At 39.9% G+C, this 14,825-nt stretch overlaps 1 protein-coding gene and 1 long non-coding RNA gene across 5 annotated transcripts in view; both read left to right on the top strand.

Annotated features, from left to right (window-relative positions):
* The window catches only part of LOC144683608 (uncharacterized), a 559,012-nt gene that overhangs the window by 48,362 nt on the left and 495,825 nt on the right, over positions 1 to 14,825 (top strand). The window lies entirely within an intron of this gene.
* The window catches only part of ube2kb (ubiquitin-conjugating enzyme E2Kb (UBC1 homolog, yeast)), a 105,482-nt gene that overhangs the window by 8,755 nt on the left and 81,902 nt on the right, over positions 1 to 14,825 (top strand). For all 4 annotated transcript variants that reach the window (XM_078546739.1, XM_078546730.1, XM_078546749.1 and 1 more), the window contains exon 2: positions 8,710 to 8,803. In XM_078546739.1, the coding sequence (XP_078402865.1) occupies positions 8,710 to 8,803 (94 nt within the window). The remainder of the gene's footprint in view (positions 1 to 8,709; positions 8,804 to 14,825) is intronic.

A 14,825-nucleotide genomic window follows, 5' to 3' on the forward strand; every position in this document is an offset into this window, starting at 1 on the left:
TGCTCACAAGGCAAGTGAGCAACTATTTTTATGAATCCTGAATATTGTAGTCCTGTTCATTTCCCTGCCTCCTGTTAAGAACAATTTGAATTCCCCAAAATTAACCTAGCTATTTGTGACATCACAATGTGCACGCTACCAACTTTATCCCTGAGAGTCCAGTTTAGTTTTCCAGATGGCAATGCAAGTGAGGCCTCCAAATCCGAGGTGAACTTGATAGTTTGCCCCAATTTCCATCAATGTCGCATGGATGCACTCTAAAACTAACCAATCATCAAAAGCAGTCTACCTGTTTTCTACAACCTTTCAGAAGGTTTTTAATGGCTTAATAAATTGCTGGAAGATCAGATGTACTGTTTCCCTGTCCTGTCATGAAGAGGTTAATGTTTATAATGTTATTAGAAATTATTTTTTAAAATAGACTTTAGTTTGTGTGTGTGTGTGTGTGTGTGTGTGTGTGTGTGCGCGCGCGCGCGCGTGCGCGTGCCTTAATTGGATTAAAGCCAGCTAGTCTGGGTGCTTTGATGCGTAGTAGTTTTGAGATGTTAATTGAGGAAACAGTAAGGAAGTTAAAAGGTAAAGTGTACATTTGCATTTGTTGAATAAACCATTCAAAAGAATAGGTGAAATCTTGCACCTAGCTGGGAGATGCCAAGCAACGTGTTTATATCACTAATAAAATTAGTGGAATGAAAATGTTATTGTTAGAAGATGTGACGTTAAAAACCTAGTAATACAATGGAAAATTTACATTCAAAGGAAAAGTTAGGTATAAACAGAAAGGAGTTTGTGTGTGTGTGGGGTAGAGGCATTTAAGATCTAACCAGCCTGTACGCCTGCAACTGTATCTGCAAAGAACCTCATTTTGAATTTGTACAGTCAAATGTGCTTTGCCTGGGGTCTTTTTAAATCTGAGTTTTACTATGTTGCCTTAACAGGGGTTTAACTGAGTGTCAGATTAATTAGGGGGTTTTTGTAGTTATTATAGTAGTAATTTTGTAGACATGTATGAGCTTACAATTTTTCTTGTAATAATAAATGTTTAATTTAGTTTTATAAAAAGAACCTCGAGACTCAGTTTGATTACTACTGAATTCAAAGCCTGGATCTTGAAACATACAAATTGAAAAAATGGATTATGACAGTTGTTTCAAGTTTCCTTCTGGGATTTGAACAATTAAGCCTTTACCATTGGCTGTGCCATTATAATTGGGGGCTCTTGGTGGGATATATTTGAAATTCCTTGATTGGTGAATCTTAAGTACGAGAAGCTCTTGAGTTCAGGAGTGGGTGTGAGGTATTTTTGAAGTGGTGAGGCTGCTGAAATGGCTGTATCCATGGCTAAATATTTTTTGGAAGTAGTAGATATAACTTTGAGTTACAAAAAGTATCCAGGAGTCAGTTGACAGAGTTGGCGAATAAATTACAATTGGGGTTACCTGCGGGGGTATCAGACATAATTGAAGTGATAGCACAGTATTTGAAGTTGGAAGGGATACCTGAGAGACAGAGTTTTCCAAGGGGTGGGTCATTGGAATAGGCTCAATTCTGGTTGCATATGAAAATGATTGAACTGGAAGCAAAGGAAAGAGACAGGGCATTCCAAAGGGAACAGACAGAAAGCCAGGAAGAAGAAAGAAAACGGGAAAGGGAGTTAGAAATTGTGAAGATAGAGAAGGGGGAGAGAATTCCAACTGAAAATGTTGGCAGTTAAAAAAGAGATGCCAGGATCACAGAAAATCACAGTGCAGAAGAGGCCCTTTGGCCCATTGAGTCTGCACCGACACGTGAGAAACACCTGACCTACCTACCTAATCCCATTTACCAGCACTTGGCCCATAGCCTTGAATGTTATGACATGCCAAGTACCCATCCAGGTACTCCACCCTCCCAGGCAGCGCATTCCAGACCGTCACCACCCTCTGGGTAAAAAAATTTTTCCTCACAGCCCCCCTAAACCTCCTGCTCCTCACCGTGAACTTGTGTCCCCTCCTGACTGACCCTTCAACTAAGGGGAACAGCTGTTCCCTATCCATCCTGTCCATGCCCCTCATAATCTTGTACACCTCGCCCCTCAGTCTTCTCTGCTCCAACGAAAACAACCCAAGTCTATCCAACCTCTCTTCATAACTTAAATGTTTCATCCCGGGCAACATCCTGGTAAATCTCCTCTGCACCTCCTCCAATGCAAAAACATCCTTCCTATAATGTGGTGACCAGAACTGCGCACAGTACTCCAGCTGTGGCCTCACCAAGGTTCTATACAACTCCAGCATGACCTCCCTACTTTTGTAATCTATGCCTCGATTGATAAAGGCAAGTGTCCCATATGCCTTTTTCACCACCCCACTAACATGCCCCTCCACCTTCAGAGATCTATGGACACACACGCCAAGGTCCCTTTGTTCCTCAGAACTTCCTAGTGTCATGCCATTCATTGAATACTTCCTTGTCAAATTACTCCTTCCAAAGTTTATCACCTCACACTTTTCAGGGTTAAATTTCATCTGTCACCTATCTGCCCATTTGACCACCCTGTCTATATCTTCCTGTAGCCCAAGACACTCAACCTCACTGTTAACCACCCAGCCAATCTTTGTGTCATCCGCAAACTTACTAATCCTACCCCCCACATAGTCATCCATGTTGTTTATATAAATGACGAATAATAGGGGACCCAGCACAGATCCCTGTGGTACACCACTGGACACGGGCTTATAGTCACTAAAGCAGCCTTCTGTCATCACCCTCTGTCTCCTACAACTAAGCCAATTTTGAATCCACCTTATCAAATTACACTGTATCCCATGTGCATTTTCCTTCTTTATAAGTCTCCCATGTTGGACCTTGTCAAAGGCTTTGCTGAAATCCATATAAACTACATCAACTGCACTACCGTCATCTACATACCTGGTCACCTCCTCAAAAAATTCAATCAAATTTGTTAGGCATGACCTCCTTCTGACAAAGCCATGCTGACTATCCCTGATCAAACCTTGCCTTTCCAAGTGGAGATATATTCTCTCCTTCAGAATTTTCTCCAATAGTTTCCCTACCACTGACGTGAGACTGGTCTGTAGTTCCCTGGCTTATCTCTACAACCCTTCTTAAATAGCGGAACCATATTAGCTGTTTTCCAGTCCTCTGGCATCTCCCCCGTGGCCAGAGAGGAATTAAAAATTTGGGTCAGAGCCCCTGCAATCTCCTCCCTTGCCTCCCTCAACAGTCTGGGACACAAATCATCCGGACCTGGAGATTTGTCCACTTTTAAGCCTGCCAACACCTCCAATACCTTGTCACTCCCTATATCAATTTGCTCAAGAACTTCGCAGTCTCTCTCCCCGAGTTCCATACCTTCATTCTCATTCTCTTGGATGAAGACGGATGTGAAGTGTTCGTTCAACACTCTACCGATCTCCCCTGGCTCCACCCATAGATAGGTGGGGAAGGGCTTATCTCCAGTGTAGAGCCCAGCGGGGAGATTTTAAATTTTACCAGCTCTTCCAAAGTTTTAGGAAAAAGATATTGAAGCATTCTTTATTTCACTTGAGAAGATAGCTAAACAAATGAAATGGCCGCAGGAAAACTGGACATTCTTGGTACAGTCTAAGTTGGTGGGTAGACCGAATGAGGTATATGCTTCTCTGTCTGAAGCAGTATCGGTGAATTATGATGTGGTGAAAGGGGCTATTTTGAGTGCATATGAGTTGGTTCCTGAATCATGTAGACAGAAATTTAGGAATGTGAGAAAACAGCCTGGGAAAACTTATATTGAGTTTGAGAGAGTAAGACAAAGTAATTTTGACTGGTGGATATGGACATTAAAAATAGAGACAACATATGCAGCTCTTAGAGAAGTAATTCTTTTGGAAGAATTTAAAGATTCAATCCCTTCAGTATTGAGAACTCATTTGGAGGAATAGAGGGTTGAGTCTGTAAGGCAAGCAGCAGAGATAGCTGATGATTGAGTTAGTGCATAGAGCTAAACCTTTTTTTCATCACCCTTTTAAATCCAGGAAGGTGAAAGGAAGGTAGGTAGTCAGGGAAAAGGAGTAGTAGCTGAAAATTCCCAATGAGTTTTTTCAGAATAAAAGGGAAAGTGCTGAGGGTAGAAGTGACATTCAAGAGTTGAGGTGTTTTCACTGTAATAAAGTGGGGCACACAAAGTCAGTGTGTTGGAAATTGCAGGGAAAATCTGTTGGAATTATTGGGGTGCAGAAAAGTTCTGTGGTAAATGTACTGTGGGTTCTGAGGTTCAGGCACAGGAGAAACCAGTGGTTTGTGTACAAGTAACCAGGGAGAATCAGTGAAATGTAAAGAAGTGGGAATGTGTTCACAATTTAGCAAGAGAATTCTGAGGTGCTGGTTGCAGAAATGTTCAAAGATTTTGTATGTGAAGGAGAAGTCTTTCCATGCGTATAGGGTGGAGTAGGTAAAGATGTTAAAATTTTGAGATACGGGCTAGTCAATCCTTAATGTTGTGGGATAGTGATACTTATTGTTCAGAAGGAGTATTGCAGGAACAGCTGATAATAAGTGGGATTCATGGAAATGATAAACCTATTTCATTGTGGAAGGTAAATTTAAAGAGTAAGTGGAAGACAGGTGAAGTTACTGTTGGAGTAGTGGAAAAGGTTTAGTGGGCCTTGCACGATTGAAAAGAATTTGAGTGAAGTAAATTATTTAATAAATACTCCAGATAGAAGGAAGAAGCAGAGGGTGCCATGTAAATATGCTTTAAAAGTACTTTTACAGAGAAGAGGACCAAAAGGGGGTGTTAGTGTTGGTAGATAATGAGAAAGAGGTAGAAATGCAAGACTCTGAAATTGATTTTCCTCTAATTAAATTAGATAATGAGGGGTTACTTGAAAACTTAAATGTAATATTGAGTTACCTTTCACACAAGTGTCAAAGTGATTTGCAAAAGCTATGCAATCACACAAACCTATTTGTGGGAATAAGTTGGGGAAGACAGATTTAACTATACATGATATGCCTGTAACAGTTTCATCTTCGATAAGGCAACATCCTCATAGAGTAAATCCGGCAAAGTTATCACAAGTACAAAAAGAAATTGACTTCATGTTTCAAAATGATATCATTGAGTCTAGTTGCAGTAACTGGAGTTTGCCTATTGTGCTGATACCAAAACCGGATGGAACATAACGACTGCGTGTGGACTATTGAATGCAGTGACAAAAGCGGATTCGTATCCTATACCACCGTCAGAAGATTGCATTGAGAAAGTGGGACAATCGAAATTTATCACAAAGCTTGACTTGCTAACAGGTTATTGGCAAGTACCGTTGTCGGAGAGAGCAAGGGAGATATTGACTTTTGTGGCACCAGATGGACTATATCATTTTAAAGTCATACCATTTGGTATAAAGAATGCATCTGCGACACGTCAAAGACTGACAAAGGAATTGCAGGTCTAAGCAATTGTGCTGTTTATATTGATGATCTGATAGTTTTCAGTCAGATGTGGAATGAGCATTTACAGCACCTGGAAGAATTATTTTCTTGATTACAAGAACTAATTTGGTGGTGAACTTGGCTAAGAGTGAATATCTAGGCCATACCATTGGACATGGTAAGGTAGTTCCAAGAGATGTGAAAGTCAAGGTTATTGTGGATTTCCCAGTGCCTACAACGCGACAAGAGGTTTTAAAATTTCTGGGCATGAGTGAGCTTTACTGGAAATTTGTACCAAAATTTAGCAGTGTGGTTGCTCCACTGACTGAACTATTAAAAAAGAAGAAGCTTCAATGGACACAAGCGTGTCAGAAGGCATTTGATAGTTTGAAAACTGTACTAACTAAGACACCAGTTTTGGTAGTACCCAATTATGCAAAGCAATTTAAGTTGGCCGTTGACGCAAGTGATATAAGTATTGGGGCTGTACTGTTACAAGAAGATGACACTGGAATTGAAAAACCAATAGGGTAGTTTTCATGGAATTTGAATGCACAACAGAGAAGATATTCAACAATTGAAAAGGAGATGTTGGGTTTGGTGTTGGCATTGCAGCATTTTGACATTTATGTGGCAAACAACTTGTCAGAAACAATTGTTTATACAGACTGCAATCCTTCAAAGTTTCTGGACAAATTTCGAGACAAAAGTGCAAGGCTATTCAGCTGGAGTTTATTACTGCAATCATTTAATCTATCGATAATACATGTCGCTGGATGCAAGAATCTGATTGCAAATGCATTATCAGGAGTTTGAAGCTTAGAGTAAAAATTGGACATTTTAAAACCTGGACACTGAACTGGAATGTGTATGTGCATGTATTGTTTTGTTAATGCATGCATCTGGTAATGTAATAGCACAAGTACATAGATAAGCATAGGAGATAGTGTAAGATGGGTTAATAAAAAATTAAGCCGTCTTTTAGAATTATGACGTTTCATTTTTCAATAAGCAGGGGGACGGTTCATTTTTCAATAAGGAGCATGGACTGCAGCGGTTCAAGAAGGCAGCTCACCACCACCTTCTCAAGGGCAACGAGGGATGGGCAATAAATGCTGGCCCAGCCAGCAAAGCCCACATCCCACGAATGAATGTATAAAAAAAAAGATGTCATGAAGAGATTAATGCTTATAATGTTATTGGAAATTATTTTTAAAAAATAGAATTTAGTGGTGTCTGTATGCGTGTCTTAATTGGACTAAAACCAGCTAGTCTGGGTGCTTTGATGCATAGTAGTTTTGAGATGTTAATTGAGGCAACAGTAAGGAAGTTAAAAGGTAAAGTGTACATTTGCATTTGTTGAATAACCATTCAAAAGAATAGGTGAAATCTTGCACCTAGCTGGGAGATGCCAAGCAATGTGTTTATATCACGAATAAAATTAGTGGAATGAAAATGTTATTGTTAGAAGATGTGACGTTAAAAACCTAGTAATACAATGGAAAATTTACATTCAAAGGAAAAGCTAGGTATAAACAGAAACGAGTTTGTGTGTGTGTGTGTGTGTGTGGGGCAGAGGCATTTAAGATCTAACCAGCCTGTACGCCTGCAACTGTATCTGCAAAGAACCTCATTTTGAATTTGTACGGTCCAATGTGCTTTGCCTGGGGTCTTTTTAAATCTGAGTTTTACTATGTTGCTTAACAGGGGTGTAACTGAGTGTCAGATTAATTAGGGGGTTTTTGTAGTTATTATAGTAGTAATTTTGTAGACATATGTACGTGCTTACAATTTTTCTTGTAATAATAAATGTTTAATTTAGTTTTATAAAAAACCTCGAGACTCGGTCTGATTACTATTGAATTCAAAGCCTGGATCTTGAAACATACAAATTGAAAAAATGGATTATGACAGTTGTTTCAAGTTTCCTTCTGGGATTTGAACAACTCAGCCCATACCACTGGCTGTGCCATAATTATCTTCACTAATGAATAGTTGCTGGTTGTAGAGGTGTCATCAGTGTTCAGTATATTCCCATGTGAAAGATGAGGCCATAACTGTTGTTAGGCATTAAACAGGGATGCATAAGGGCTCGCAACTTAACCAAGTATGATCGTATCCTTGCTACTCAAGAAAGGAGGGCAAGAATAAACGGGGGACTACAGGCCAGTTAGTCTAAAATCAGTCATTGAGGAAAATGCTAGAACCTGTTATTAAAGAAGCCTTAACACTTGGATCATAGTATGATCAGACAAAGTCAGCATGGTTTGACGAAAGGGAAATCATGCTTGACAAATTTATTAGATATTTGAGAGGATGTAACTAGTAGGGTAGGGGTATAGATATAGCAGACGTATCCTTGAATTTCCAAAAGTCATTTGATAAGGTGTCACATAAAAGGTTAATATGCAATATAAGGGCTCCTAGAGTTTTGGGTAATATAATAGAATGGATAGAGGATTAATTGACAGACAGTAAAGACGAGGGATAAATAAGGCATTTTCAAGTTGGCAGCCTTGTTGAATGCAGCAAAGATCAACTTGGGCTTCAGGTATTTACAATGTATATTTATAACTAAGACAAAGAGACATGTAATGTATCTAAGTTTACTGATGATATAAAGCTAGGTGGGAATGTTGCGAGGAGGACAGAAAGACACTGGCAAAGAGATATAGTCAGGTTAAATGAGTGGGCAACAAGGCTGTGGATGGAATATAATGTGTATGAGGTTATTCACTTTGGTTGTAAGAGTAGAAAAGCAGAATTTTTTTAAAGCCTGGTAAATGTTGATGGTAAAACCTGTTTTTTAACATGGCTAAAATATCCCTATAGGTCAAATGGTCAGGGAATCTTTGATTTTGTACTCTTTTTACTGTTTTTCTAATGCACTGAGTAATTTTTTTTAGCTCAATTTAATGTAATCCAAGTCTCCACAAAACCCCTGGCCAACATAATGCCAAAGCAATGCAACTCCCAAGTATGTTTTTTTTAAAGTTACTTTTTGAATATTTCAGAGTAAATTTCCATCCTAAAACAGTGAAACCTTATTTTAATGTTACCCAACAGTAAGTCTGAGAAACCCGCTGCAGTACTCTTCAGTTAGCTGTAGTTTCTGAAATCATGTTGCATTTCATTTTGATTTATGAATAGTTAGGTTATGTTGGCATGAGCTGTCTGCAGCTAACATACTCTGACCAATGTGATAGCAGTATGAATAGAGATGAAAAAAATTATAAAATATAACTATTACTGTAATATTTTGGAACTTATCCTGTGCTTTTTTTTCTTTTTAAGACCAGCAAGAATCAAATAAAAGTAGAACTCGTAGATGAAAACTTCACAGAATTGAGGGGAGAGATTGCAGGGCCTCCTGACACACCATATGAAGGTAAATGGCAGTGATATTCTGTGAAATGTTAACTATGGACACTAAAGAGTAATTTAAATATATTTGTACGTTATTCTTATATAAGCGAAGAATACCAAAATACTTTCCTTAAGGTTAATAGAAATAAAAGTTAATTCTTCAACAATTCGCCTTTGTAGAAGAAAGGTTTGTTAAACTATCGGAAATTAATCTTAAACTAGCTGCAGCTTTTTTGGGAAGACCTAGTAGCAGCTCACGTGCACTTAAAAAGTAAATGTCCAAAGATATTTGGTGGTGGGGGGTGCTAATGGCAGTCACTAAAAATCTGAAGTGATCTAAAGGGCTGGAGGATGGCAAATGTTAGATCCCTATTAAAAAATGGGAGAAAAAATAATCCTGCAAGCCATTGACCACTTAATCTAATTTTCTATTGTGGGTGAGTGTCTACAGTCCATAACACACAAGGAAATTTATACACACCTTGAAAGATACACACCTTAATCGGAAACAGCATGAATTTGTAAAAGGCAAGTTGTGCTTCAGTTCAATTTTTTGAGGAAATGTATAGATAAAGTGAATATGTATATATGATCATTGGGAACAGCATTTAATGTAGACTGACTTTTCTGTGTAACCCTGAAGAAATATTGCACTGACTTTTTGATGTGACATTAAACCAAGGCATTATGTGTCCTCTTGGGTGTAGGTAAAAGATCCTCTGGCACTAGTCAAAGAAGAGCAAGGGAATTCTCCGTGTCCTGGCCAACATTTATTTCTCAATCCACATCACCAAAAATAGATTATCTGGTCATTTATCTCATTAAATTATTTAGTTAATTCAATAATGAAGAGATGGCTGAAGGGTTATTTCCGCTGGTTGTTGAATTATATTGAGAATGGTTCAAAGCCTTCGGTGGAAGAGTGGAAAGGGAAGCTGGAAATTTAAAAAAAAATAGATTATTACAACATGAAACACTTTCACCAGCAGCTAATAATTAAATTGCAGCATCATTTACAGAGGACCTTGTAAATCATTTGAAAAGAAAGAACAAAAATATGAAAACAGAGAAAGGAATTAGGACGAGAGTAGATAGCTCCACCTGAAGAGATGGCATGGGCATGCATGATGAGTCAAAGGGCTATTTCTTGCACTGTAAATTCTATGATTGCAGTTAACATAGAAACTAGGAGTAGGAGTAGGCCATTCGGCCCTTCGAGCTTGCTCCGCCATCCATTATGGCCATGATGGCTGATAACTCAATAGCCTGCTCCCGCTTTCTCCCCATACCCTTTGATCCCTTTTGCCCCAAGAGCTATAGAAACATAGAAACTAGGAGCAGGGAACATAGAAACTAGGAGCAGTTGATATATGTCCTTTTTGGAGAGAGATTGGGTTAATGCCACCATTGAATTTGAGCTTGAGTTTGACTTTTAAGATTAAATTCTCATGTTCCTCCTCTTCTCCACGCTAATTATATGGACATGCAGAATGAACATGTAGCTTACCTACTTAGTAAACATCCAAATACTTATTGAATGCTTAGCATGGAAAGTTAAGTCCATTTTTTTCTCAAATGGCAGGGGGGAGAAAACTAGGTAAAGCGCTAAGCCTGATCAGTTGGTGTACTGTAAGTACAGTCAATTGAAAGGAACTAAAGAGAAGGAAGGGCTCATATTTCATCCACAGCATTTGTTTAATTTATCTTGCATGATGTGACATTGACCACAAACACGCCATAAAGGACTCGTTCCATCGCTGGCCTGTGCTGAGGTAGCCGATCTCATCCGGTGTAATACTGAGCTGAGCAGGGTGGGCCAACGCTCCTTTCCCTGCCTTAGGTATGTAAGTTCATCTCACTGGGATGGATACTGTGCCACACAAAGAACAGAAAAACCCCAGGCTTAAATCCTCTGCTTGTGTTGAGTTAATTGTTCTTACCAGTTGCAGTACTGAAGCCCATAGTTAACAAATGGCCCAGATTCCATCACCAGCTTGTTGTGTTATCTGATTTCAGGTGTGGTACTGAGCTCCACAAAGAGCACGGTGGTGCTTGGTTCCATCCTTTGCTTGTGCTGAACCAGCTGTTCTTACCTGGTGGGGCACTGAGTCATACAGGTTGGAGGAAGGGCCAGATTCCATTTTCAGCCTCAGCAGAGTTAGCTGATCTCGGATGCTGGTGTAGAGAGCCTACACAGGAGGAAAGGCTCGGGTTCCAACCCTGCCTGCACTTAATCTGCTGATCGTGAAGCTTGTGGCAGCATGGATACAAAATTGGCTAAGAGACAGAAAGGAGAGAGTTGTGGTGAACACATGGTGCATAAAACTTAGAACATAATAGCATAATAACGTAAGAAATAGGAACAGGAGTGGACCATTTGACCCCTCAAATCTGCTCCGCCATTCAATAAGATCATGGCTGATCATCTTGTGTTTCAATTTCCACATTCCCATCTACCCCTGATAACCTTTGATTCCCTTGCCGAACAAGAATATTTACCTCTGCCGTAAAAATATTCAATGACCCCGTCTCTACTGCCTTCTGAGGCAGAGAGTTCCAAAGTCGCACAACCCTCTGAGGAAAAAATTTCTCCTCATTGCTGTCCTAAAAGGGCAGCCCCTAATTTTAAAACAGTGCCCCCTAGTTCTGGACTCACCCAAAAGAGGAAACATCCTTTTGATGTCCACCTTGTTAAGGCCATTCAGGATCTTATATAATTCAATCAAATCACCCCTCTTTCTTCTAAACTCCAGTAGAAGCAAGCCCTGTCTGCCCAATCTTTCCTCATAAGACAACCCATTCATTCCAGGTATCAATCTAGTAAACCTCCTCTGAACCGCCTCCAATGCATTTACATCCTTCCTTAAATAAGATCAAAACTGCACACACTATTCGAGGTGCGGTTTCACAAATGCCCTGTATAACTGAAGCATAACACCCTTACTTTTATGTTCAATCCTTCTTGTAATAAAGGATAGCATCCATTAGCCTTCTTAATTACTTGCTGTCCCTGTATACTAACTTTTTGTGACTCGTGTACTAGAACACCCAGACCCCTTTGCACCTCAGAATTATGCAGCCATTCTCCATTTAAGCAATACTCTGCTTTTTTGTTCGAGGCCCCAGCACAGACCCCTGTGGGACTCCACTCGTCACATCCTGCCAATCTGAAAAAGACCCATTTATGCATACTTTCTGCCAGCCAGCCAATCTGCTGTCCATGCTAATATGTTACCCACTGCACCCTGTGCTTTTATGTTCTGTATAACCTTTGATGTGGCACCTTATCAAATGCCTTCTGGAAATCCATGTACAGTACGTCTACATGCGAGTTGGGTAAAGGGGAGCAAAGGCTCCCCTTTATCCACCGCGCGTGTTACTCATAAGACGGTAGGAGCAGAAGTAGGCCGTTCGGCCCATTGAGTCTGCTCCACCATTCAATGAGATCATGGCTGATCTGATAATCCTTAACTTCACTTTCCTGCCTTTTCCACATAACCCATATTTCCTTGCTGATTAAAAATCTGTCTACCTCAGCCTTGAATATACTTAACAACCAAGCCTCTCCAGCCCTCTGAGGTAAAGAATTCCACAGTTTCACCACCCTCAGAGAAGAAATTCCTCCTTACCTCTGTCTTAAATGGGCAACCCCTTACTCTGAGATTATGCCCTCTGGTTCTAGACTTTTCACAAGGGGAAATAAGCTCCCAGCATCTACCCTGTCAAGCCCCCTAAGAATCATATATGTTTCAATAAGGTCACCTCTTATTCTTCTAAACTCCAATGAGTACAGGCCCAATCTACTCAACCTCTCTTCATAAGAAAATCTCTACATACCCAGGATCAACCTAGTGAAGCTTCTCTGGACTGCCTCTGATGCCAGTATATCTTTCCTTAGACAGAGGACCAAAACTCTTCACAGGTGTGGTCTAACTAGTGCCTTGTATAGTTTTAGCAAGACCAACATTCCATTTCCCATCCCTGTTATCTGCTGAACTTGTATGCTAGCTATTTGTGATTCATGCACGAGGACCCCCAAATACCTCTGTGCTTTAGCTTTCTGCAGTCTTTCTCCATTTAAATAATATTCAACTCCTCTATTTTTCCTGCCAAAGTGTCTAACCTCACATTTTCCCACATTACATTCCATCTGCCAAGTTTTTGCCCACCCGCTTTACCTGTCTATACCCCACTGTAGACTCTGTCATCCTCACCACTTGTCTCCCCACCTATTTTTGTGTCATCTGCAAACTTGGCAATAGTACATTCACTTCCCTCAGTCAAGCCATTAATATATATTGTAAATAATCGTGGCCCCAGCGCTGATTCCTTTGGCACTCCGCTAGTTACAGGTTGTCACCCTGAAAATGCCCCCCTTATCCTAACTCTGTCTTCTATTAGTTAGCCAATCCTCTATCCATGCTAATATACTACCCTACAACACCATGGGCTCCTATCTTATTAAGTAGCTTTATGTGCAGCACCTTGTCAAACGTCTTTTGGAAATCCAAATATATTACATCTACTGGTTCCCCTTTATCGTGCTTGTTACCTCAAAGAATTCTAGTAAGTTTGTCGGGCATGATTTCTCCTTCATGAAGCCATGCTGACTCTGCTTGATTATATTATGCATTTATAAATGCTCTGCTATTACATCCCTTATAATAGATTCTTAACATTTTCCCAATGACAGATGTTAAGATAACTGGCCTATAGTTATCTGTTTTTTGTGACTCTCCCTTTTTGAATAAGGTTGTTAAATTGGCAGTTTTCCACTCTTCTGGGACTTGTCCAGAATCTAAGGATTCTTGGAAGATTACTGCCAGTGCATTCACTGTGTAGCTACTTCCTTTAATATCCTAGGATGCAAACTATCAGGTCCAGGTGACATATCGGCCTTTAGCCCCATTAGTTTCCCTAGTACTTTTTCTCTAGTGATAGGCATGCATGTAGTTCCTCCCCCTCTTTTGCTCCTTGATTATTTAGCATTTTTGGAATGCTATTTGTGCCTTCTACCGTGAAGACTGATGCAAAGTAGTTATTGAACACCTCTGCCATTTCCTGGTTCCCCATTATTATTTCTCCAGCCTCATTCTCTAAGGGGCCTATGTTCATTTTGGCTTCTCTCTTCCTTTTTATATATTTAAAGAAGCTCTTACTGTCAGTTTTTATATTACTTGCTAGTTTACTCTCAAAGTTTATTTTCTCCATGTTTATTATTTTTTGGTCACCTTTCGTTGGTTTTTAAAATTTACCCAATCCTCTGGCTTAGCACTAAACTTTGCCATATTGTATGTTTTTTCTTTCAATTTGATACCTTCCTTCTGTTCTTTGATTAATCATGGTTGGTTTATCCCCTTCCTTGAATCCTCCGTCCTCACTGGGATATGTCTTTGGTGTGAGTCATGAACTATTTTCTTAAACACCTGCCATTGTTCATCAACTGTCTTTTCTGCTAACCTCCTTTCCCAGTCCACTCCAGCTAACTCTGCCCTCATTCCTTTGTAATTACCCTTATTTAAGTTTAGTACAGTTGTTTTCGACCCAAGTTTCTCTCACACAAACTGAATGCTAAATTCACTATGGTCACTATTTCCTAGGGGATCTTTTGCTCTGAGGTCATTTATTAAACCTGCTCATTACACATTACCAGGTCCAAAATAGCTTGATCCCTGGTTGGATCCACAACATATTGTTCTAGGAAACTGTCCCGAATGCACACTATGAATTCTTGCTCATGGTTACCTCTGCCAATTTGATTTTCCCAATCTACATGAAGATTAATGTCATCAATGATTAATGTACTGCCTTTTTTACATGCCCTCATTATCTCCTGATTTATTCTCTGCCCTACAGTATAGCTACCGTTAGGGGGCCCATGGACTACTCCCACCAGTGTTGTCTTCCTCTCGATATTTCTCACCTTCGCCCATATGGATTCTACATCTTTGATCCAAGATCATTTTTTGCTATCGTACTTATTCCATCTCGTACTAACAAAGCTACCCCACCACCCTTTTCTTCCTGCCTGCCCTTTTGAAAAG

Source organism: Cetorhinus maximus, chromosome 1 (genome assembly GCF_964194155.1).
Source record: "Cetorhinus maximus chromosome 1, sCetMax3.hap1.1, whole genome shotgun sequence".
NCBI lineage: Eukaryota > Metazoa > Chordata > Chondrichthyes > Lamniformes > Cetorhinidae > Cetorhinus > Cetorhinus maximus.